The sequence below is a fragment of the Trichoplax adhaerens genome, genomic scaffold (assembly GCF_000150275.1).
Source record: "Trichoplax adhaerens TRIADscaffold_23 genomic scaffold, whole genome shotgun sequence".
Lineage (NCBI taxonomy): Eukaryota > Metazoa > Placozoa > Uniplacotomia > Trichoplacea > Trichoplacidae > Trichoplax > Trichoplax adhaerens.
Window position 1 is genome coordinate 474085 of NW_002060964.1, and position 25022 is coordinate 499106.

The 25022-nt window shown below is 30.5% G+C and overlaps 4 protein-coding genes across 4 annotated transcripts in view; all 4 read left to right on the forward strand.

The window, feature by feature from the left end:
- On the forward strand, positions 1-1813 carry TRIADDRAFT_61358 (uncharacterized protein; the record flags this gene model as incomplete). The annotated part of the gene is made up of 3 exons (XM_002117275.1): positions 1-115; positions 220-350; positions 1745-1813. 3 exons carry the CDS (start codon positions 1-3, stop codon positions 1811-1813), a joined length of 315 nt encoding a protein of 104 aa, XP_002117311.1.
- Positions 1814-8169: 6356 nt separating this feature from the next.
- Positions 8170-11744, forward strand: TRIADDRAFT_61359 (uncharacterized protein; the record flags this gene model as incomplete). The annotated part of the gene is made up of 7 exons (XM_002117276.1): positions 8170-8244; positions 8437-8485; positions 9576-9697; positions 9809-9923; positions 10483-10568; positions 10898-11100; positions 11633-11744. The coding sequence occupies 7 exons, from the start codon at positions 8170-8172 to the stop codon at positions 11742-11744; spliced, it is 762 nt and encodes a 253-aa protein (XP_002117312.1).
- Positions 11745-16549: 4805 nt separating this feature from the next.
- On the forward strand, positions 16550-21662 carry TRIADDRAFT_61360 (uncharacterized protein; the record flags this gene model as incomplete). The annotated part of the gene is made up of 11 exons (XM_002117277.1): positions 16550-16587; positions 17807-17888; positions 18008-18126; positions 18229-18323; positions 18676-18726; positions 19632-19720; positions 19915-19963; positions 20661-20758; positions 20878-20917; positions 21013-21134; positions 21633-21662. The coding sequence occupies 11 exons, from the start codon at positions 16550-16552 to the stop codon at positions 21660-21662; spliced, it is 813 nt and encodes a 270-aa protein (XP_002117313.1).
- A 2014-nt stretch (positions 21663-23676) lies between these two features.
- TRIADDRAFT_61361 (uncharacterized protein) overlaps positions 23677-25022 on the forward strand; it is a gene marked incomplete at both ends in the record, with an annotated part of 5214 nt that continues 3868 nt past the window's right edge. Inside the window, 4 exons of the mRNA XM_002117278.1 lie at positions 23677-23729; positions 23909-23947; positions 24429-24502; positions 24694-24743. Of these exons, the coding sequence (XP_002117314.1) occupies positions 23677-23729; positions 23909-23947; positions 24429-24502; positions 24694-24743 (216 nt within the window). The remainder of the gene's footprint in view (positions 23730-23908; positions 23948-24428; positions 24503-24693; positions 24744-25022) is intronic.

The following is a 25022-nucleotide window of genomic DNA, read 5'->3' on the forward strand; positions in this document are numbered from 1 at the left end:
ATGGATGAAGCAGAACAATTCAATAAAAAAGCGCAAAATGTAGCTGATAGGCTGCAGGAAGAAATGTTAATTACTCAATATTTAGACAGAAATGGCAATATGAAGCGATCACTAGGTGATTGGAATGGGGAATTAGAAGTTTATAATAAATTAATAGATATAAATTTGGATTGCTTAGACAAAAAAATTTAAGTATTCGCAATTCAAATGAAATTATAGGAACTGTTTATTGCGCTCAAGGTAGCTATGAAGAAGCTTTTACCAAGTATGAGAAATTGCTCAAGATTAAATTATTACTCCATGCTCACAATCTTCCTGAGGTTGCCAAATCTCATAACAAGATTGGAAAGGTGTATTGTAATCGGACAAAATATGCAGAGGCTATTTCTATACAAGAGATTTCGCTTAAAATTCAACTGTCAGTCTTTGATTCCATTCTGATGTTGCGGTACCCTACATCAGCTGTGGCCTTTTCATCAAGGTCAAAATAAAGAGACGATTTCAATGTATGAGAAGTTGCCCAAGATCCAATTGTCACTCTTTGATTCCAATCGTCCAGAAATTGCCAAGTTCCACAATAACATTGGTCTCATCTATTTCAATCAAGGCAAGTATGGAATGGCAATTTCGATGCATGAGAAATCACCTCAAATTCGGTAGATAACTTTGGATCATAATCATCATGATATTGTTACAACATATGGCAGCTATAATATATGGTAATATTGGTCTCATTGTTTCTAAACAAGGCATGCATGAAGAGGCTGTTTCCATGCATAAGAAGTCACTTAAAATTCGATTATCAGTATACGATCACAATTATATTAGCTTTATGACAATTTTGATTATTAATACTGGCTTAATTTTATTGAAATAATAAGAGCTATGAAAACAGGCAGAAATTTTGGGTATTTTATACTTAAAGTAGATTACACCGTCATTATCTTACTGTTTTAATTATCATATACTACGAGCGTCATTCTTACATAATTTGGAATGAATGGTCTGCCTGATTTGAACGAATAAATTTGATACTACGCTGGAGCTTATATGCACATTGCTCAATCATCAAACGAGTATTTTTATAGATAATTTTAAGAACCGGTGAATTGACCATTTTCTTCATTTAATGTCATAGCTAGGACAATATCACTATGTATTAGTATCGATCTGCCTCAAAATTTGTAAATTCGAAAACAGCTATGCATATTCCGATTTAATTTCTGTAATTTTAAGAAAATTAAATCATTATAACTATACGCATATCTTTCTACTACAACGCAGCTTTGAAAAAGGATGTTTTATTATATTATGGAATGAAATAAAGATTTAAAATAGTAGATGTGATTAATTTCATTATGACACGAAGTTTGATCTAACTATGCGAGTACTCAAGAAAGGTTTAATTTAGATGAGGCTAAAAATATCATCATTACATTATTTTATCTTTCAAAGGTTGCTAGTATTCATCGTCATGAATCAATTTTGATATATTTCTCGTATCATGATTGATGATAAAAGGATCTAGGATTGTTATTATGAAATAAGCGAAATTTTTACATGCGCGCATATTATATTTCGCATTGATGGCTATAAAATGCCATTATCTGCTTATTAATCCTTGTCTAATATAATGCTTTTCGATAGTTACTAATCTTGTTATAGTAGCCACAGATCAATTTACTGTATTTTTGTTTTGATATATGTTTAACGTTGCAAATAGTAATTTACTATCGTATGATAGGTCATGTGGGAAAAATTCCTTGCATTGTCTCCTGTTTGCATGCACCGTCAGGCTCTACTGATATTTTAATTTTTATTTAGGTGTGTTCAAGCTCAATTTAATGAATCGGCATAAATATTAACTTTTATTGCTTTTAATGTTGAAATGACTACTGGTGCAGTACGATCATTTGGAATAAATGTGCTCACTTATTTCAATAAGCAGTCAAATTATTTTTTCAGCTAAACTTAGTAGTGAAAATATTTGAGATTACAGTCAATATTGCTGTACTTCAGCACAAAATCTTAGTATTATAACAATTACACGGAGTAATATGGACTAAATCAGATTTCTGCCAAGTTTTTCACCATGAAAAATTCATTATTTTGAGATTCTTGCGTAGATAAGTGTTAAAGATTTTGAATATCTTGTATTTCTACTCTTACATGTCCCACCATATACTCGACAGCAATGCAGTTCTTTAAATCATCTGAACCTTTAATCCTTTAAATTTGATAACTCTAATTATCTAGAATAAAAATAACAATAGCTTTATACCTGATTATTTATCGTAATTATATTCTTGTAAGGGACCTTGTATTAGTTCATTGGCGTAAAAGAATTTACCGGCTTCAAATAAGTGGTATTGATTGAATTACTAAAATTAATAATTTATTGATTTTTTAATTAAGTTTTCCTTCTTCATTCTCATGTTGACTGATCTGTCTCACTACAACACTACTTTTAACTGGAATTATCGACATTAATTGCAAGCATGTCTTTGCTTTTCCTCTATATTGGGCTCTGATAGCTGCTGATAACTAACGTTATCGCATAAAATTCCAAATGTTATCATGAAAATGAAAACTGGTATTTTCTCCTTGAAAATGACAATCGTTTGAAGTGACATTTAAGCTATTATTGGCTGAAGCTTTCTTCTCAATATTAAATCTACAAATCAATTTAGTCCAGAGATGATAGAAAACGCATATTCTTACCGCTAGGGCTTCGGATACAAGACTGTAGAATATATAATATTACTTCTGTTGCATTTAATGAAAATCTTTATAGGATTGTACTTGTAACGGTTGATATTATGCTATTGATTTTCTTCATCCAATCGTACCAGAGGAATGTTATTCTTGTATAATGATTTTATAAAGGTACTAACTTTATGAAGTAATTGAGGCACACATATATGTAACACATTAGAGATTTGCTTTAATTTGACAACTCAGAATTTTGAGTTGTTGGATTCCGAACTTAGACTTAAAAGGATCTACACGACATTGTATGACATTCGGATTGACTAATTAGATATGTAGAATGTCATAAACAGTGGCCATTTCTTTGGTAGACAATCATTTTGTTGTAATTGTCGACATTACTCCTCGGGCAATTAGCAACAGCATCACTTACACGGGAATAATATAAGAATCATTTAAATAATATTATTTATTTACAGATCTCCTAATTAGGCGATTGTAAGCAATTCATTCATGTTGATAGTTGGCTAAACAAATAGAATATGCAATTAAATCATGTACGGTAATGAATGTAATAATAATACTATTTAATGATGAAATTGAATAGAATATTGTTCTCGATCACGGTTTACAAAATGATTGTACAATTTAAGGCGATATCAAGGTAAACTTGCTTTGATTGATACAATATAGCGTAGAAATGCCTCTTTAGGCTTTTAATTTAGTAAGGATAATTATTTTCATCTTTCAGCTATTTTACATTGTTACTATACTCCATTAAGTTGGACTAAATTTACTTGGTCGAGTGTAATCTAATCATGAATTGAGCGGCTTAATCTTTCCATCATGACATCGAATTGCCTTAATACTAGACCGGTTGACAGGTAAATTAATTACTAGTGGGATAAAAACTGTACTTCGACTATCCATGTAATAGAATAGATATCAAAGCTCTTCTATTGGCTTTCGTCTAAGTCTCATTTTTACTGTATGTATTTTAATATAATGCGTAAATTTCCGATCATGATTGATTACGATAGAAAGGTAGTCGTACATGCTACCAGGGATCATATTGATGAGAACAGTGACGATTTAACTCATTTTTGCCCTAATCTATAATTCCTTGGCAATTATCAGCTTTACATTCATTGCCTTATTTAATTTTATCAGCTTCAAAAAAGGTAGCGGTAGATGACTAAGGCTTTCTTATTTCCAATCTTATGCCGTAACTATCGCATCTCTAAGCAAGTTACAGACAAAGTATATGCTGCAGCTATATCGTAACAATCTGCTGCAAATAATTATGATATTATATTCGTATTAACTCTATACTAAGCGTAGAGTATTCATCTTAGCTGAATTTTTGCATCCTAGTCTTGATTAAACTTAATTGTTAATTTGTGAATAACCGAAATAAACGGTTTAGTACTAAAAGGTAACTCGTTTTTAATTATTTGTAATGTAAGCATAATCGCTTTAAAATTGGCTAAAGATTTGACTCTAGACGGATTAAAATTACTTAGAGTCCTATTATTTTAGTTATTACTCATTTTGTCTAATATTAGTAAATTTCTCGTTCAAAAGAACGGATACATACTCTACACAAAGCAACAAGTTAAAAAAGAAAATTCATAATTAGATTCTCTTACTATTTATGCTTGTAGGATTGCCTTACTGATATGTCTCTCAGAGAGCTTTACTCAATTGACACGCTTAATTGATTTCATTAGATCTTATTTCTAAGAAATGATTTTATTTGTTTCTACATTTTCTTATTTAGTATGACAAGTGCTGTACTGTACTGTACATGTTCATTCTTTCGTAAGTCAATTAAATATATTTAACGAATATTAATAGAATTATTTTATGTTTAACATAAAATTAACAAAAGGATATCACAACAAAAACGGATAAACTATATTTAGATTATTAAAATTACAGCAGTTAGTTAATGTAGTATTACTTCTAAATACGGAATAATTTATTTTTAGTAAAAGTATTAGTTTTCACTAGACTGTAGCCTAATTCTAAGACTGCAACATAATTCTAAATATGTTTGATCTATATTTAACAATTTACTCTGTGGAAATATCTTGTACTCTAGCTAACTTATACCGTAGCGCTAGCTTAACATAGAAGTAACCTATTTTCATGATTTATTCGAGCCTATAAATAATTTCCTCGTTCTATGCTCCTAACGTTATAAAAGCTATCTTCTTTCGTCTATCGCGTTAGTTAGTTCTGGTAGTTACTCGGTAAGCTTGCACACTTTACCTATTCTACACTACTATAGTTATTCGACTAGTCACGTCGTTACTCGCACTATAATCTTACACGATTATTCTCTTACACTAGCTTAATAAAGGTTACTCTTCCGTTAATTATTCTATTGTACATTATTACGACTAATGCCGAACTCTCAACCTTTCGAAACATCACAGTTAATTTACTTTGTATTCCTTAATGCTGAAACCATGCCTATTACGCTCTTGAACTTCATCCATCTGATCATTTTGACATTGAATAACGTTTAAAGAGAGTTTGCTTTATTCAATTTGTAGCACATTAGTTTTAAGATGGACGATGTTTGTACTCCAGGACGTCATTTATTGATTAAGAGTACTGCATATCTACGGTAAAATTGAGTAATCTTTACTTTTCTTCTAGCGAATGTCAAGTTTCGTTCCGCTTGTTACTATAGTTGTCAACATGCTCTTCTACTGCATATTTGAAACAGCGAACACCATATTACATTTACTTTATTTTTAAGCCGATTTCGTATACATAGTTACAGTATACTATATTGCGATAAGGGTTTGATGAAGTATAAGCAGCATAGTTATCAGCGGCAAAAGTTAAATTCACACGAAATATCATGCTTAGGTAACAGAGAGATTTTAAGGAACAAGTATCGTATGAGAAAGAGAGAGAAAAACAGTAGTTGCAGTAAATTAGTGCATAACTAAACAACTCAGTAGTATTAAACACTACAACGATTGTAGCAACTGGGCTATAATGATAAGTCAGCGATCTTTGCACCTTTAGAAGAGGACAGTTGCAGAGCGTATATCTGTACAGATAAATATATCGTATATTGTGATTGTTTAGGGTAGTACCTAAAAATTGCAGGCACTAACAAGTGCACTGTAAGTACTATAAATAACTAAACTGAATAGTATATATTTATATTGTGATACAAAAGATTGCCAATTATATCCTGTATGTATGCTATGCATCCGTGAACTAGTCTCACAGTAAGGTCCAATACAGTATAATTACCCACAATGAAGGCAGGCATAAATTGTTATTGCAAATTAATCTTTGAATGGCACAATTTCATATCTGGAATGAACATGGAAAGTAATGATTATTTTACACTATATCCATTTGATTTACTGCCTCGATAGATAACATTTAAGTCATGTGATCTTTATTTAATATAAAATTTCGAATGATTATCGTTCAGGTTCTCGACATCGCATTTAAATTACTTTGATTTAGAGCTTGGATAGGGGTTAATTGACGTCGGCATCTTTGTTAATTGTTTATTCTGTCCTCTATAATCCATTTAATTTGAATTTATTCGCAGGTATGATTAAATATACTTCACTTATATCATTCTTAGAATAGCTAGTAAATTAAATCACATTTTCACATCTTAAATTGTTATTGAGTTTAATGTAGAAATTACTTTTTCGGATTTCAACTGTTAATTTGTCATCATGCCAGACTTGATTTACTCATTATGCCCCTGTTTTTATTTAAATTTGAACCTCCTTATATAATTTTACGTCATTTTCGATCAATTACAATCACTATCAGGCATTATCAAGTTCCTATCATCTCACGATGAGCAATAAATCTAATATTAGACAAATTAAAAGTTTTCTTATCAAACACTTACTCTATAATTTGGACATAAAAATCTTCCGTCATTGTAGGTACTACATAATTTTCACTATTTTCATCATCCTCGGAATTGCCAGCACCTTGCCTATACATATATTTTATACTGCGTCATCGGTAAGATATCTATTTAATATTATCATTTTCTAATGTGGTAGTCTAGGTCATTGCTAAATCCATATACTGGTAACTGTTAATCATTTTTATCATCAAATAATTCGAACATGTGGCAGTACTACAAAGCCAAATTGAAAGGGACAGCATATCAGTATGTGATTGAGAATTATTTGATGCTGGCTTATAGTTTACCTACACTGTTTGTAGGTGTTGTCAATCTTATAGTACTTCGATCGTAAGTTGATAATAAAAGGCAGCATTAATGGCCTAAATGTTAATCTGATTCGCATCAAATCTGGAAATACCTAAGCTTGACTACCTTATTTTTGGTCTAGAATTGACGTTAGGAAGCGGCTTACATTTTCGGTGATTGTGATAATAGCCTCTCTTATAGCCACTACCATATTGGCAAAATTAGATACAACACAATGTACGTGTTTACTTTCTATTGAATATTTTTATAAACGAAATCATAATATATTTGTTATTTTGCTTTTGTAATCTCAAATTATTTCTTTTTAAAAATGAGCCATAAAATGCTAGTCCGTCTAAAAAAACAACATGGATACGTAGTTATGCATGTTAAGGATTAAATTGATTGACAATACTGCATAAAGGATCAGTACTATAAATTAGCTTAGAGCAATCAAGTTATCAATTACTTTTAAGTTGAAATATTGTGTATAATTTTGAGTAAGAAGCGGTAGTATCCATAATTTTTTATTTTATTACTATAATCCTATATTAATTCTATGACTTGAACAATTGTCTTTTCTCATCTCTTGAAGTCCTATAGAGCTAATTTTAAATTTTAATTTGTTGTAGGGCAAAGAACCTTTTTGATTTTATCCCTACTAATTGTCTTCCTGAACAGCGGTAAGTAAAGTGTCTTCGGATAGCCTTGCAATATTTGTAAAGTACGTTACCGTCCTATTCTATCATTTTAATGCAGAAAGCTATAAAATCTAAAATATACTGTCAAGAAGACAGTATATAGAAACGGAAATAACTGGTATCGGCAACTTGTAAACAGATCGATAGTGATAGTTTTACAGCACGAAGTAGTTAAAATTTAATTCATTTCTATTGAAACGATTGCTTGAGATTAAATCACATCGTCTTTGTAAATTTTAGTGAAAGGTTATTACAAATTTAGGCTTGTAACAAACAATTAAGCTTAAAGGAAACCTCAATTAGGGTTAAATGCTTCTTTATTTCACGAGAAGAAGACAACAACGATTACTAGTAATCTATCAATCAGTTTTAAAGCCTCTTATTGCAATCCTATTTTTTTAGTTTTAACAATATTTATGAAAAATCAGGAAATCGAATTGATCTTAATGCAAATTGTTTATAGTTATTTAACGGTAGCTTTTGTCAAGCTGAGGAGACTTGCTTAATTCTGTTTACCATTAATATCCAGTGTTTGGGAGTACCATGTATCAAGGAAGCTTATTTGGGCTAGCTGGTATATTTCCAAAAGAATATACACTAGCATTGATTACTGGCCAGGTAAGAAATTTTTGATCACTATTTAATAATTTGATGGTGGGAATAATTCGTTCAATTGATTTTGTTTGAAGTATACGCGGACTAGGCTAGCATTTTACTTAGAATAATAGCGTTTATATTTTGATCAACTTTACTTATTCTTTAATGCGAATACTGTAACTTGTTTTATAAATCATTTTAATTCTTTTACAGGCTCTTGCTGGTGTTTTTACAGCAGTAGTCAATATCATATCATTAGTCGGTAAGATATACACCTTTCCTTTGTTGATCATGGTATAGTGTCTTTATTTAGATACGGATGTCAATGTGTTTCAATTGAAGTAGCGATTTAAGTGGTATATTGTCTTTTCATCTTCAATTGCTGCCTTAAATAGCATGTACGCAACAATATATTGACATCATTAGCAGTTTAACCAACGGCTAATTAAATAACATATTTAAGAGCTAACATTACAGGTCCATTTAAGAGATAGATCATGATTATAACGGAATTAAGATCTTTCTTATACTGAAGACTTGTATTTATCGTATGCAATTATTGCTCGCTCAGTAAATAATCAATTGAATCGAAAAATAAGAAGCCTAATCTATACGTTACGTAGTTAAGATCGAAAAACTAATCAAGTTATAAGAACCAGATTTTTAAAACCATCTACTTAAAGATAGCAAATAGAATGATGATTTCAATGCAACTAGAGGAAAATCAGGAAACAATTGTTTTCATCTTGTTAATTGCTTATATTATTCTAAATGACGAGCTAGATTAAACTAATATCTTAAACTGACTAAATCTATAATTTTCGCTAAAAAATTTGCTTAAAGCTGATCTTCGATTTATAACCATATTGTTTTAAAAATTATCTTAATCGGCTACTCTAATTGACACTCAAACACTATATCGATGAATTGAACTTCGAACAAGTTCAAATGATACGAGTTTTTGTAGCTTTAAAATTAATATTTCTTAACAATTTGTTACAGCCACCCATTCTGCAAGTCATAGTGGTGTGGCTTACTTTACCTGTGGAATTATGTTACTATTGGTATCCTTAATAATTCAATTATTGCTGAAAAAGAATGTTAGTTTTTCGTTTACTATTCAAGAACCTATTTTCTTTTATTGGATAGAAATAAAATATATTGTTGCCTTTCTTATTATTGAATTTATTGCGTATCGTAAAATTAAATTAGCCAAGTTTTCTATTTAGGCTTTCGCAAGATATTATATGGAAAAAAATTTGGAATATGGTATAATATATAAAAAATTGACGTAACTAAACCACGATGCTTTCACTACAAATACTAATTATTTTATCCTCCGCTTATAATAGATGCCAGTCGAGAGAAAACACTTTTAGATCACGAAGATGATAACAGTGGAACTGAGGAAGAATATGAACCTATTCCGAATGAAGATAGTCGATTTTATCGTATTATGCACATTCTGAAAAAGGTGATACGAATAAATGATCTGGTTATTCGAATGTTTAGGGTTCTACATAAATTGTAATATAATCCAATTCTTGATATTTAAATAATGTCTATCAATTGATACCATTTTAAGACATGGCCAGTTTTCACGGCACATTTCCTATGTTTTACAATCACCTATGGTATTTTCCCATCTCTTCCATCGCGTGTTATTTCCGTCAATTACCAAAGTCATAGCCCATTAACAGGTATTTCACAGATGAACCATTGAACTAGCCATGAAATATGAGAATGTATTTTACTTGCACTTTAGAATGATTTAATTTTTGCCTGTGTTAATTGATTGCATAGCACTGTCGTACAAAAATTATTAAATTACCATTTGCAAATAGTTAGTTATACCAATTATCTTAAGCATTGGATTTAACGATAGTTTACCTGTCATTTAGTGTTGATATTTATAAAGTTATAGTCTGTAAACAGGATTATAATCAGGCTACTAATATTTAAATGATTCATTTGAATCTGTATTATTCGTGCGACTGCGTTATATTTGCTTTCTGCGGTCTTTTTTTATTAAATAGAAGCTAATTTAAGATTATAGCTATCTAGTTAGATAATTTTAAGAAATAAATTGTAACAGATGCTTTGCTGTCTTATAAGTCGACGCCTCAATTAGGCGAATTTTCCATAAATGAAAGGTTGCCAGTCTCAATATGCGGCTCCTAAGTTAAAAACTGTCAGAATGTTAATCTTAATGGAAACACCTCCATTCGTTGAATATATTCAACTCTACATTTATTTCAGGTCCCTTATTTATACCAGTAGCGTGTTTCTTAATATATGCCGTCGCTGAAGTTGTTAGCGGAGTTGTTTCTAGATGGATATTATTGGTGAGTTAACCAATGTGCATATTGAATGTAAGCATGAAGAAACCTAAGAGTTAATGTAAAAGTACTACTACTCCTTTTACAACAATTGATCAGATTGAAGTTTTACATTTTTTGAAAACTGTTACAGAACTGTTTCTTTCTCAATCTATAAATCCTATTTCCAGACAATTTATATAGCTTGTAATTTATTACCATCGTTTAAAAAATAGATTTTATTGATTTAAAAGCATTTAAAACCTGGAAATTTATTTTTCTATGAATTCATGCTGATTATGATCTAACAGAATTTATTCAACTTTTATTTGCTTCATAAATATTATTAAATTTAGCCTAGGCAAAATCAAGGGCTGTCCTTATTGTTCTTATCCATAAGCAGAATTGCTTTTATTCCACTTTTTCTGTATTGTAATGTTCAACCACGAAAGCATTTACCAGTGAAAATCTATAATGATGTGGCTTACATAATGCTAGTTCTGCTGTTTGCTTTTTCTCATGGATATATCAATACACTCTGTTCAATGTATACGCCAAAGTAAGTTCCATCTTGAAAAATTTGACACCGAATTGCTTATGAAACTATAACACTGTTATTTAGCTGCCAATAGACCGTAGTAAAAAGCTTATTGATATACCAACCTATTATAGTTTGAATACTTAAAATTTAAGACAATTAATCATGATAAACCTATGAAAGATCTTCGTATTGATGCGATAAAGACACAATTTAAATATAAAATTTACACTATATGATACCTTCTATAGAATTAATGCTATTCTTATTGTAGATCAGAGATAGCTAGTGTGCTTATTATTAATTTAATCAAAATTCTATTATCTTGATTATTAAGAGAGTAAAGTAAAATTTTTAGATAGGAGTTAATTAGCAATTTTATAGCAAATACTAAGCTAGTTTTGGTATATGAATTTAGATATAGTGATGATATCGTAATAAATGGTAGATGAGACTACTATTCTTCGATATGTAATTGTAGATGATGAACGAAATCCCTTTCGCCATCGACTAACTTGATCAACTTCTACCGATATACTAATTTTTATTTTAGGCGTGTTCGAGCTCGATTTAGTGAATCTGCAGGAGTATTGGCTTACTTTGCTCTCATGGCTGGAGTTACTGCTGGCACTGTGCTGTCATTTGGATTGATTGCGATCGTTTAGTTCGTCAACGCAACCAAATTAATTTATACTTGCAAAACTTATCGTATGGATAATGAATGTCTGGTTTGGCTATGCTTAAGCCAAATAGCAGTATTTAGCAATGTTTAAAAAATGTAGATAATTGTAGTAGAGTGCTTTGCCTTAAATTTGAGTGCACTATTTTTTATAAGTATTGTTTGTCTGTGGGCTTAAAAAATTATATAAGCGAGCAGTTATCTAACACGACCTCAGTGTCGAAATTAAAATTTATGTAGGAATAATAATCTAAAGAAAATTTTATCTCTGGCTCCTTATATCGCAATAAAGTCTTTTACAAAATTTTCTTGAACAAAATAACGCAAAACCTTGCGGATCAGCTGTTCATTTTTAGCGACTTGTCTCTAAAGATATAAAAAAATTACATAACCGAAGAATTTAGAGAATCTAGTTTGTTCTATCACATCGTATGTTTCCGGCTGGCTCATAAATATCCTGATTAAGAATATCATCGTTCGCGTAATGAAACTATTTCAGATTTTCTAGCTAAGGTTTATAGTGAAAATGTTTGAGATTATAGTCTAGGTAAGTAGCAATATACGTAATCCAGTTGGCCTTATCATCACGTGCCTGTTAATTTGTTAGCTATTCGCACATCGCAGGGTTAGCGTTAATACGGCTTAACATCACTTCTCTAAAATATCATAATATACCATGATATATTAACAAACATATGGCATAAGGAATAATTTGTTGTACAAACGCTTGCTTGTAGTGTAGTCCTATAAACTGCACAAATTTTAATGTATTTGAATTTATTAACCCTAATTACGGAGACTTAAATTACAGTAACTTACTATTTGGCATATTTTTCTTAATTATATGCTTGCAAATGACTGCGTCAGTTCAATGGCGCAACCGAAACTTGCTGGCCCTTAAATAGTGATATTTATAAAATTGGTAGAATTAATAATTTATTGTAAACTTTTCATAAACGTAATCGATTCTAGTTCTAAATTTAATAAATTAGCGATGAGCATAGCTCTTAGAAAATGGTAAGATGAATGCCGTAATTAAAGTGAACTGTTGATTAGGCCTAGGATTTAATTCCAATGGATCCGAGCATAACTTGCACACTACTTTGCCAGATTTAAATTAGTATCCTAACCATCTTGTATTTGTTAATAATGAAGCGTTTTCGAAATTTTAGTAATTACATTTGACACTTAATCTCGAAATACACATGGTCGAGTATGGAAGTCAAGCTGATACTCACGCATAAAATCATTTCCCTCTGAAGCCTTAATTTGTTAAAATTGCTATTTATGTCAATAAGCAGAATTACTTTTATTCCTCTCTTTATCTATTGCAATATCCAACTAAGGAAGCATTTGCCTATCAAAGTCTACAGCAATATCGCTTATATTATTTTAGTTCTACTGCTAAGGTCTTTCTCATGGATACGTCAGTTCACGATGCGCAATGTATTTACCAAGGTTAGTGCTGTCATAAAAGAATCTGAAATTGTATCATTTAAAGCAATAGTATTACATTTTAGCTGTAATTACTTGTCAGTTAGCATTCACTGATATATAAACCTACTAAAGCTCAAAAAGATAATTTGGAATATATTATAGTGAGCATAAATCTATAAAATATCTAGATATTGACAAATGGCAGTTGTGGTACGAGAATAGAAGTAGATTTTACTTTCTATGATTTTTTATACAGAATTGGTACTATCAATTAAGCTAATCATGGTCTGCTAGTATGGCGTGCTTATTATTTATATATTTATAATCGATTTAATCAACACTATTTTCTGTATACGTGTAAACATGATCTTAGCTTATAACAGAGTACGTCATTATCTGCTTTGGCATGAAATAGTAATCCTATAGAAGACATGTAGTTAATTATTGCTGTCTCGTATATGAATGTTGATGCAATATTCATGTCATTACTGATAGTAGATAAATCTTAGACCGATAGTTTAAATAATTGAAATTTGAAAGTAACTGAAGTTTTATATCGATGGCCACAGGCTATCATCTGCTCTTAATTACTGCAATGATTATTAAAGGGCTCCTAGCGATAGTTTTTTAATCGAATACACTACAACGAATAGTGTCGCTGTTTTAGTTTTAATTGCAAATCAGTGCCACTTACTATTCGATATTTGATTTTTACTAATCATTCAAGATTAATTTGTAATCTAATTATGTGATTGATCTAGTTCTATTCACACTTTTATTTCATTTAGGCATGTTCAAACTCAATTTACTGAATCTGCAGGAGCACTGGCTTACTTTTCCCTCGTGACTGGAATTACTGTTGGTGCAGCTATTTCATTTGGAATAAGCAAGATCATTTAGTTCAATATTGAATTTAAATTCATTCATGATTACTTCACCTGTAGTACTTTTACCGGAAATATCTATGGTGATATTAAAGTCGGAAGCAATATTTTGCTGTTTTTTTAGATAACTGCTACTGAATTTCAGCATGGAATTTGGGTATCCTATCAATTTTAATTAAACAAGGCAGTTTGCAGTAATTCTAGCATTTAAAAGATAAAAAAAACGAATAGCTTGCGAGTACTAGGTTGCTTTATTTTGTTGTACTTTTAATCGATCTGATTATATCGTGAAGTATTTTATGTTGTATCTTGTACTTGTCTAACTGCTTGTATAGTTGAAAAGTTTATTAAAATCCTGTTTGTCACATCAATTTGCTATTTTCCCGCTCTGCATGTTAATTGTGACTTACTTGTTGCTAATAAGCATGTGTATCGCTGATCTGAACGCTGTGATGTATTCCGCAAAGACTCGGATCTTAATCCATCATACTGTAAAAGAGTTAATAATTTATGAATATTAATGTTAATAGCTATTTAAGTTTACTAATCTTGCTAGTGTTACCCATGTGCAGGCCTTTCTATCTTCTCCAGGTTATAGTCCTCTACGAATTAAGGAAATTAATGACTATTAAACCTTGCCAATCATTTTCCCTCCTACTCTACATTAGATTGGAAGAAGATCGCCCAAGATTCAATCTTCGTCCGATAGTTTAGGTTACTAATTATCATGTATGCAATTATACTTAAGACTTGTTACAGATTTCTATTTTATTGAGTAATTCGTCCATTCAGATTCGCCATACACGATGGAGCAAAATAATAATATCGTTGATTCTCTTAGAAATTAATTCTATAACGGCTACAAAAACATGTAAATTTTCCATGGAAACGGACTGATTAGGTAGAGCAAACGTACATTAAGTTTATGAATAATTAACCTTTAAATTTTAATTGGTATAAACTTATATTATTCTGGCTACAACTTAAGCAAGTACCATAGTTATGATTAGTGATTGAAATTACTAAGCAGGTAGACGCAAGCGAGAGTAACATTTAAACTCCAAATAAAGATGGATTAATATTATCATCACGCACCACCATACTCGCATTACTCCAACCTAGCAGTATTTATTAAAATGCAGTACGTGCATATTTTACTTCAGTTTTTGCAAAAAGAGCGTAATATCTAATAGTGTATATGCTGCAGCAAAGCTAGATAAAGACTAATTATATAATATTACCGTTAAATTATATATTACCAATTATTAAGCGCATAGTTATTGTAGAATCTACAATATAACTGCAACTCATTGGATTCTTGCACGTAAAAAAACAGAAACTGTATCAGCGAGAACCTACTTTTACATATATTTTCCATTTGATCTTGTTTTATATTATAATTTTGTACCCAAAATGCCTAGAATGATGCTTCTTATAACAGGAATGCAGACGATACAGAAATAATTAGCTAATGCCAGTAAGATGGTGCTATGTGTAACTTAACTCTAGCGTCATCAATCACTGCAATTTCAGATAAAACATAAAGTACTTAAACTAATTGATTATTACAGATTTATTGCTATAAGCGAATTATTTTAGTGCAAAGCAACCTAGTTTACTTAAATAAATAGACCAATAGGTATTTTTATTTGCAGTAATATCAGCTAGAATAAAAAATGATTGATTTGAAATGAGCATTTCTAAAAATTGCAAGTTTAGAGATCGTTTGGTTTTAATGCTCGCTTAACTTAGATTAAGCCGTTGATAGTGCTAGTGTGTCTTTCTAGGATCGAGTAGACTGGACAAATTGCAGTGTAAAATTTTAATTCTACTGGATTATAGAAACTCCTTTTGCAAAGAGTAAAGTGGTACTGTATAGTATTTTTATTTTAATTTATCAACAACTGCATACGTTAGTGTGTTATTCCAGGATAGACCAACCGAAAAAGTGAGTTTAAAACCTGAGTTTCCATTCCGTGTTTAGACAGCATGGTGATAATTGAAAGCGGTCTTTCCTTAGTCATTCGCAAGGATGACTAAGTAATAATATTGGTCTCCCTTGAGAGCTAATGTAATTGTTTCGTCTGATGATCACATAATAATACATTAATGAATAGTGCGTTTATGCCAATCGTTGACTAACTAATCATATAATGATATCATATGTTGCATCTTACTACGAGAAAATGGTTCATAATGTGTTCACCATTATAATTTATATAAAAGATGAATAAATACTGTTCTCATTCACTATCGAAAAAGCAATTAAACGGTCAAGAATTTCGTCAACTACGATTTTCAACGCTAGACACTATATAAAAAGGCCTTGATCACATTCTATATTGGGAAACGAATCTGTTTTTCATTTTATATAGAGAATAATTTGCCTACTCGCTTCTTTACTGAACTGGATTGAATTTTCTCCATTAAATATGATATGATATCTAACTGAACCGAAAAATTTTCCATCATGAGTTCAAAAAGCGTTGGAGCTAAACCGACTGATAGGTAAATGAATCCATGATGATGTAGAAATGGCACTTGTATTGCATTCATACGTAATGCAGGATATAAATTAAATTCCCGTATTTCATTTTGTTGCTTTCGAGCTTATTTTGCTTTCACCATCAAATGAGATCTGATCATAACGGATCAGAACAGGATCGTAGAAGTTAATTAAGTGTTACTTAAAGAAAGAAAAAGTATTTTTATTTCGCTTCTTTTTCGCCTTTCTTTGACAATTGCTTGCGTTTTTTAGCTAATATCACCTTAGTTGACTTGACTGCTTTTATAACATGATGGCACATGACAGTAGGTTATCCTATTTTTAAATTTCGCCCAATATTTTTCTCAGCATATCACGATCATCCATCCAATATATTGTTATAATATGTGGCTATAACGATACGACATAACGGAGCACTCTCCTATTTTCACCTTTTTTGTTTACTAGTTTTCGTATCTTTACGATTTGTCAACCTTATGTGCACATTTTATACGTAAGTTATTTATTCTATATATAGTCATAATGCTTAGATTAAACGATGTCTTGATAATATAACATTTAACCTAGTTAAATTTAACGATGATGTCATGCTAGTATACGTTATACTCCATGCTTGCTGCAGATTAATTCTTATTAAAAATCATTCAGCATTACTGCAGTAAATAGATTGGATTTAAGCTGTTTATATGGGTGGGCTATAGTTATAGCCGTATTTAGTGCCATTGTACATTTTTAACTTCGTGATCGTCTGCAAAATTACTAAATAGTTATTACTTGTGTTTTTCCATTTCTTTTTAGCTTTCTTGATTGCAAATTTCATTGGTTAATGTGTAGTTTGTGCCGTCTTCTCTAATGCTTATTTTATTCTCAGTAACAATGAACTTCATATTTGACTAATTGCCACTTCCTTGAAAATAGAATTTTAACTCAGGGATTATAGTTGGATTTAATCTAGATTATATTTCATACATCACAATTGGACTTACCCTAGTGGCTGACATTGAGTTTATTTCACCTCCTCTTAGTTTAAACTTATTCCAATTATCGTTTACATTACTTTCATTAATTACTTCTTTTTTTTATTACATTATTGATCTTACCTCATTTCTTTCATGGTTCAAGTAATTTCCAATTTTAATTTTTAATATTCCTCAAATTATTAAGCTTACCGTTAGCTAGCAATCCTATGCTTAACCAACTAAAATTGAATTTATTTTACAGATACAATATAATTTACATTGTCTTCATTATCCTGGGAACCGCTAGTACCTTGCCCGTGCATATTTTTTATACCGCATCTTCGGTAAGAAATACAGCGTCTTGAATGCTGTATCCTTTCCTTTGATCGACATTTATCCTGCTAAATGTGGCAGTAAACGTTAATTCTTTATTAATGGAATAACTGATTTGGATATCTGGTAGTACTATAAGGCCAAGCTAAAAGGAACACGATATGAGCATGTCATTGAGAACTATTTGATGTTGGCTTACAGTTTACCTACCTTATTTATGGGGGTTATCAATCTTATGCTACTGCGATCGTAAGTAGAAATCAGATAAAATTGTCGATATTCATAATTCTAGTTTAGTCTTTGACCAAGCTAATAAATGATTTGATTTCAATACATTTAATTTTGGTTTAGATTTGATGTCAGAAAACGACTAGCCTTTTCAGTAATCATGCTTATAATCTTTTTCACAGCTACGGCTATATTGGCAAAATTAGATACAACCAAATGTAAGGCTTTCTCGTTTATAAATTGTATCATGAATAGCTTTATTTGTTATCAATAAATGATACCCTACATAGCGCCTATTCTATCGTAAGATCGTTTTTTCCAATTATATGCTAAGTGGTATTTTGTTTCCAGCTTTTCTATTGGAAATTACTATTTAACATCTGATGGAACGATCAGATTTATTTGTCTAAGCAAATATAGTTACAAATATTTAGTTTGGGGTAGATCGATCTAAGTGTTCATTGCTGGTATTGAATAAATTTAAAGGTTACGAAAAATTTTACTACAAGTGACGATTTTTTCTTCATTCTAGAACTAATGAAGGTTAATTTTGTGATTTATTTATTGTAGGGAAAATGACATTTTTTATATTAAGCCTAACAATTATCTCCTTGAACAGCGGTAGGTAAGGCATTGCCCACAAGTTATTTACCATCCGTTGCATATACGGGGGTATATATAAAACATTATCCGTTTAATTATTCTAACACAGTTACAAAATATTAATTATGTCTTTAATCATGCAACAAATATATTCAGGAATAAACTGATATTCTTGACAGATAAATGGATGACTAATTACAGCATACTATGCAGTAGTTAAGCTATCAATGGCTCGTAATTCTACGCGCAAACTAATTTGTACTAGAATAAAATTGGTAAATCAAAATCATTCTAGTATTAGCTGCTTCTATCCCTACTCTAAGCTAGTCACTCAATAATTTGGCCCCAATTGTGGTGACTAAAGTAATTTATGAATAATTATTGTTGAAAAATAGAATAGTAATCGCATAGTTATACAATGTAACTGAGTACATCACCAATCCTAAGACTACTCCCCTCTCCAACACCTCACTAATCTTTCTCCAATATGTAACATTCTGGATATTACCAATTGTATTTGGTCATCATTCTAATATTTTCATTGGGATCTCTATTTCACTATAAAATATATTTTACATCAATTAATCACAAAGTCTTAACGTAATTAAGTAGAGGCTACTTGAAACAACTCGAAAATTTTCAATGCCTCGCTCATTGAATCTCGTCACAATGTTTCTTATGCCTCAAGTTTAAGAACTAGTCATTTTATTATCATTATTTCTCATTCTAAAATTGGTCATGAGCAAGCAGCATATTAAATCGATATTAACGTAAATGTTTATTGCTACCTTTGCAGCATTTTTAGCTGAGGTAAATGTAAAAATTTCACTTTTCTTAATTCCTTCTTGTATCTATGTAACAGTGTATTATAATAAATATGCGTATAATTAATTATGCCTGCATTCTTTTTAATTCTTATCTAGTGTTTGGAAGTACTATATATCAAGGAAGCTTATTTGGATTAGCTAGTATTTTTCCAAAGGAATATGCACAAGCGCTGATCACTGGTCAAGTAAGGGGTTTTATGAGCCAACATTGAATAATACTATTGCAGAAACTAATTGTTTCATTGATTCTTTTCAGATTAAAGTACTCATATGTAGCATAGATTTGAGTTTATATTTAAAACAGCAGCCTTATTGCGGCTTAATTTTATTCACTAGATTTCGAAATTTTTATTAATTAGTTTATTTGATTTCTTTACAGGCTTTAGCTGGTGTTTTTACAGCAATTGTCAACATATTATCATTAATCGGTATAGTATAGACCTTAATTGTGGATCATCATGTAATTTCCTTATGTTAATGCAATTACTAATGTATGAGTATCTTAAAAACATATTTAACTAGTAATAAATTTTTCGAATAAATATTTGTATGCTTAAATACCTGTAATATATATGTGATGATATAAAACTGTCATCAGTTACTAGTTAGTAACTAGTTAAATTGCCCATCTACTAGTTTCTAGACAACTTAACAAGTTTGGATTAGGTAAATAAACATTCGATTAACCTGAGCAATAAATAGTTTATTTAAAGCTAGCTCAATCCATTCGCTACACTAGGACGAAAGTTTAATAAACCTAATTTTCCGGCTATGTTAATGCATATTTTGCATATATATATATTTCGAGACCTCGGTGTGATGTGAATGCAATTGTAATGCACTTGCTTTGTCTATATTTAAATATGCTTAGATCTTTTCGAATAAGGCATCGTACCTGATTAGATTAAGTTAATTTAATGCTGGTACTAAAAATACCATTAGTTTCCAGAACTTATCACTATTGCAACGCTTCCGAATTCCTTTTTACCATTAATTTGAGATTATAATTATGTACGCATAGTTGGCGTTCTAGCATTATGTCCATTAGCTAACCCTTGATACTAATGCAAAGATCATGAAATTTTTTGTACTAAACTTAAATATTTTTGCGATGACTTATTGCAGCTAGCCATTCTGCAAGCCATAGTGGTGTTGCCTACTTTATCTGTGGAATAATTTTACTATTGGTATCCTTAATAATTCAATTATTACTGAAAAAGAATGTTAGTATCTCATTCATTTGCTAACGGCTAAAGAATCAACAAAAAGTTTTTGTATAGATATGACAAGCTATTGATATTTTCTTGATGCTGATCAATTCAATTTTTTATTCTGTTTCTAGGCTTTTGCAAGATATTATATGGAACTAAATTTAGAATATGGTATATGATCGCCCAGCGATTAGAGTGAAATATTTATCCTGAACCTCTTATTTGCAAATATGTATAAATTATTTTACGATTCAATTATACAATAGATACCTATCAGAGGAAAAAACTGTTAAGCCATGAAGACGAATTTAGTGAAACCGATGAAGAACATGAACGTGTTCCAAATGAGGATAGCCGAATATATCGTATTAAGCACATTATAAACAAGGTAATAATGAACAGAAAATTGAATATACCACAGCAGCAACTCGCATTACCGTAGTCCTGGATTTTGAAACAAAGTAACTTCTAAAGGGAAAATATCGATCTTGATTTAAAATCTTAATCCCTAAACATCAAATCGAAAATTGCAGTGAATGAAACGTGATACGTCAATTGGCAAATTATTATTAGAAGCAATAATGCAGAGAATGCAGATAATACTTCCTGAAGTAATTGCACAACAATGTGAAAAATTACTGTTAGCTATATTATAATCGAGTTATAGTAATGCTCTCTTTTTGTAGATATTTTCTCCAGTTTAAATACAATTTTTCTAGGTGAATTACCTAATTAATTACTTGTTACGCGCTAGTAATTGATAGGACTAAATCTACATAATTATAATGTAAGCCACCTCTGATTAAATTCTAATTAAATCACTGCCTCTAGTACAACCATGCCAGTTCAGATCGATTATTTGCTTACAATTCTATTCTAAATTTAGCTTTCAATCCTATCACCAGTGGATGGTTGAATGTAGTCAGCTCGATTAAGTTAAAAATTTAGCATAAGTAGGATTTAACATTTGTAGCTGTACAGATTCAGTTATTTCGATTTCGTTAGAAATGAATGCAAGTAATAAGCAGGACTTAATAAAATTGAAGTCTAAATGAAAACGGTAAATTATAACTCAGATATCCACGAGATTCAGATTAAGAGAAATTTGTGATTCATTTGTAAGATGGTTTTTACTGTAATCTAAAAGCTAAGATAAACACAGTTACAAATAGTTAAAAATATTTATGTTATTATTATAGAATTGTCTACTTTGATTACCTATTGGTAGTAATTTATCTAGTAATTAAATTTATAGAGTATAAATTCTAAAAGATAGCTCTGACGGTAATGAAAAAAAGTGATATGATTATTTCATAATTTAAAATTCTTTTAATGTTTAACTAAATATAATTCTTGAAACTGGTTGCTCTAGTCAATTTATCTCATTTCAGACATGGCCAGTCGTTTTGGCGTATTTTTTTTGCCATACAATCACGTTTTGTGTATTTCCTTCCATTTCGTCTCGTGCAGTTTCTATCTACCATCAAAGTCATAGCAAATTAACAGGTGTTTCTAAGGTTTACGTTTTAATAAGATATGAATAATAGGAATACTTCGTCTACTTTTACGCCTGAAGTTGATGCTATCATTATCAAATGTTCGAATTGTAGTAATGGCAAAATAAATTTTTTATGTAACGAATACTATTACAAGTTGGTTAGGCTACTATTTCCTTTAAATTTTTTATTAGTATTGATGATGATTAAATTATGAGGCTGAATCGTAATCAGCCTGCAGTTTCTAAGTAAATCTTTGCTCTAATTTAATCTCTGTATTTAAATTTATTGTTTTATGTTCGCTTTCTGTTCTCTAAATTAGTAATTGAGGCTGAGGAAAATTCTCAGCTAATCAATTAATTAAGCACTGCTAAAAACTATCTTTCGAAGACTAATCTTGATATAATTGAAGATCATTTTACTATTCATAACTTAATATACAGGCTATGAACAATATTTTATTTCATAAGCTGCATACTAGAATTTAAAATTGACTGTCATTTAAGAAATATCAAAATTAATTTACTCTAGGCATCACCTGCGTGACACTATTTAATATTCATTTTTTTCTAAGGTCCTTTATTTATACCAGTAGCGTGCTTCGTAGTTTTTGCTGTAGCTGATGTCGTTGGCCGACTTATTTCTAGATGGATATTGATGGTTAGTTCATTCATGCAGACATTTTACTCATTAAAGTGTAAGAAAATCTGAACGTTAACAAAATAGCAATAGTATGCTTATAAAAAGTCATCAGAGTAATGTCTTATACCTTTTATATTGGTATTATGATTAAACTGTTTACTTAGTCTGTATTTTCTAGAACAACTGCTTATTTAAAATTTCCTACAACATAAGCATATACTTTTGACATAGTATTTAATGGACCGATGTTGCAGTCACTACTTCAGTGTCTTAATTAGAATAGAAATATTAAGAACATCATTTCTAGTTCAAGTGCTTTAGCTTATTTATCTGCACTTAAATCAATAAATTAATAGACTAAATATTCATTCATTAATATTAGCTAGTATTAAAAAAATGAAATGATAAAATTCTGAAGCATTTTAGATAAGAATAAGGAAAGTAATAATCTTAAGTAAATAGAAATTAGATATTGTAAATGGCTACCGATTACGATCTAACTTGTCTTATTCTACTTTGCTTTACTCCTTCAATACTAACGGATCTAGCCAAGTCAAAATCAAGGTCTATCTTTACTGTTTATGTCTATAAGCAGAATTTCTCTTATTCCACTCTTCCTCTATTGTAACGTCAAACCTCGACAGCATTTACCTGTCAAAATTTACAGCGATATTGCTTATATCATTCTAATACTACTGCTTGGTATTTCTCATGGATATGTCGGTACACTGTGTGCTATGTATGCACCAAAGTAAGTACTGTCCTAGAAAGAACTGAAAATGTATAGTCATAATGACGATATTATTACTTTTTACTTACAATTATTTCTATCAACACTCACCGAGGTAAAAAAAGATCACAATTTTAGCGGATAAATTAAAAATTTATTACAATTATGGTAAATTCACAAAATATTTAATTATTGATAAATGCTCGACGTAGTTTAGAAATGGATTTTATCTTTTCTGAATTCCTACACAGAATTATTTATTGATTTCGATAACCAAGATTGCTATTGCTGTAGGCTTTATATCGATTTAATCAACTTTTTCACAATGTTTGGGTAAGAATAATCACAGTTATAAGTAGAGCACGGCATTATCTTAGCTGGGAATTAAATAATCCTATAAAAGATACGTAGCTAATAACTGCCACCTGGTATATGAATTATGATGTGATAGTCGAATCACAAGTAATAGTCTGACGGAGCTTTGACTGATATGATAATGATTGAAATTCGAGCATAAATGATGATTTACTTTGGTGATCGTAACAGGCTACTACATGTTTTTAATCACTATAAGAATTAATGATTATTGCAAATAATTGTGAAATCGAATTCATAAGCAACAAATTATTTTGTCCAGTTTTCACTCTTGATGGATGTTCAGGGCTACTTATCTGTTTGGTATTTAATTGCCAATAATTAATGAGTTGAAAATTCTTTTCGCCATCTCCTATTTACTCGCATGTCATCCTTTTAGTAGATCCCAATAGTTTAACAAGGTATGATATAGTTATACTTTCATTTTCATTTTATTTAGGCGTGTTCAAGCTCGATTTAGTGAATCTGCAGGAGCCTTGGCTTACTTTGCTCTCATTGCTGGAGTGGCTACTGGTACGGCAATATCGTTTGGACTCATTGCGATCATTTAGCTCATTGATGCAATCCAATTAACGCATATTTGCAAAAAACTTACACTGCTAATACTGGGTCGTGGTAAACAATTGCAATAATTAACTGAGTCTAACTGTTGCTATGATTTAGTATCAAGTTCGGATATCCAGTTAATTTTAAATTGTGATTAGATTCAAAGGGATTAAAGACATTTAATTTAAATACGAATAACTTGGAAAAAGTAGATTAAGTTATTCCGTTGTTTGCTTCTAGCTGATTTACGAAGTTGTGAATATCGGGGGTGCTAATGAATTGTCCTCAAATCACTATACTTATGCAATTTATTTAACCAATTTAATGTTTCCACTTGTTATTTTCGTACTTTTGCATGATATGACTAATTGCTGTCAGTGAAGCTTATTGTGATCTGATAGGTATAATTTATTGCACAAAGATACAAATGTTTATCAAAATATGCTGAGAGGAGTCAAAATTTATTGTATGTTAATGATTCGAGGAC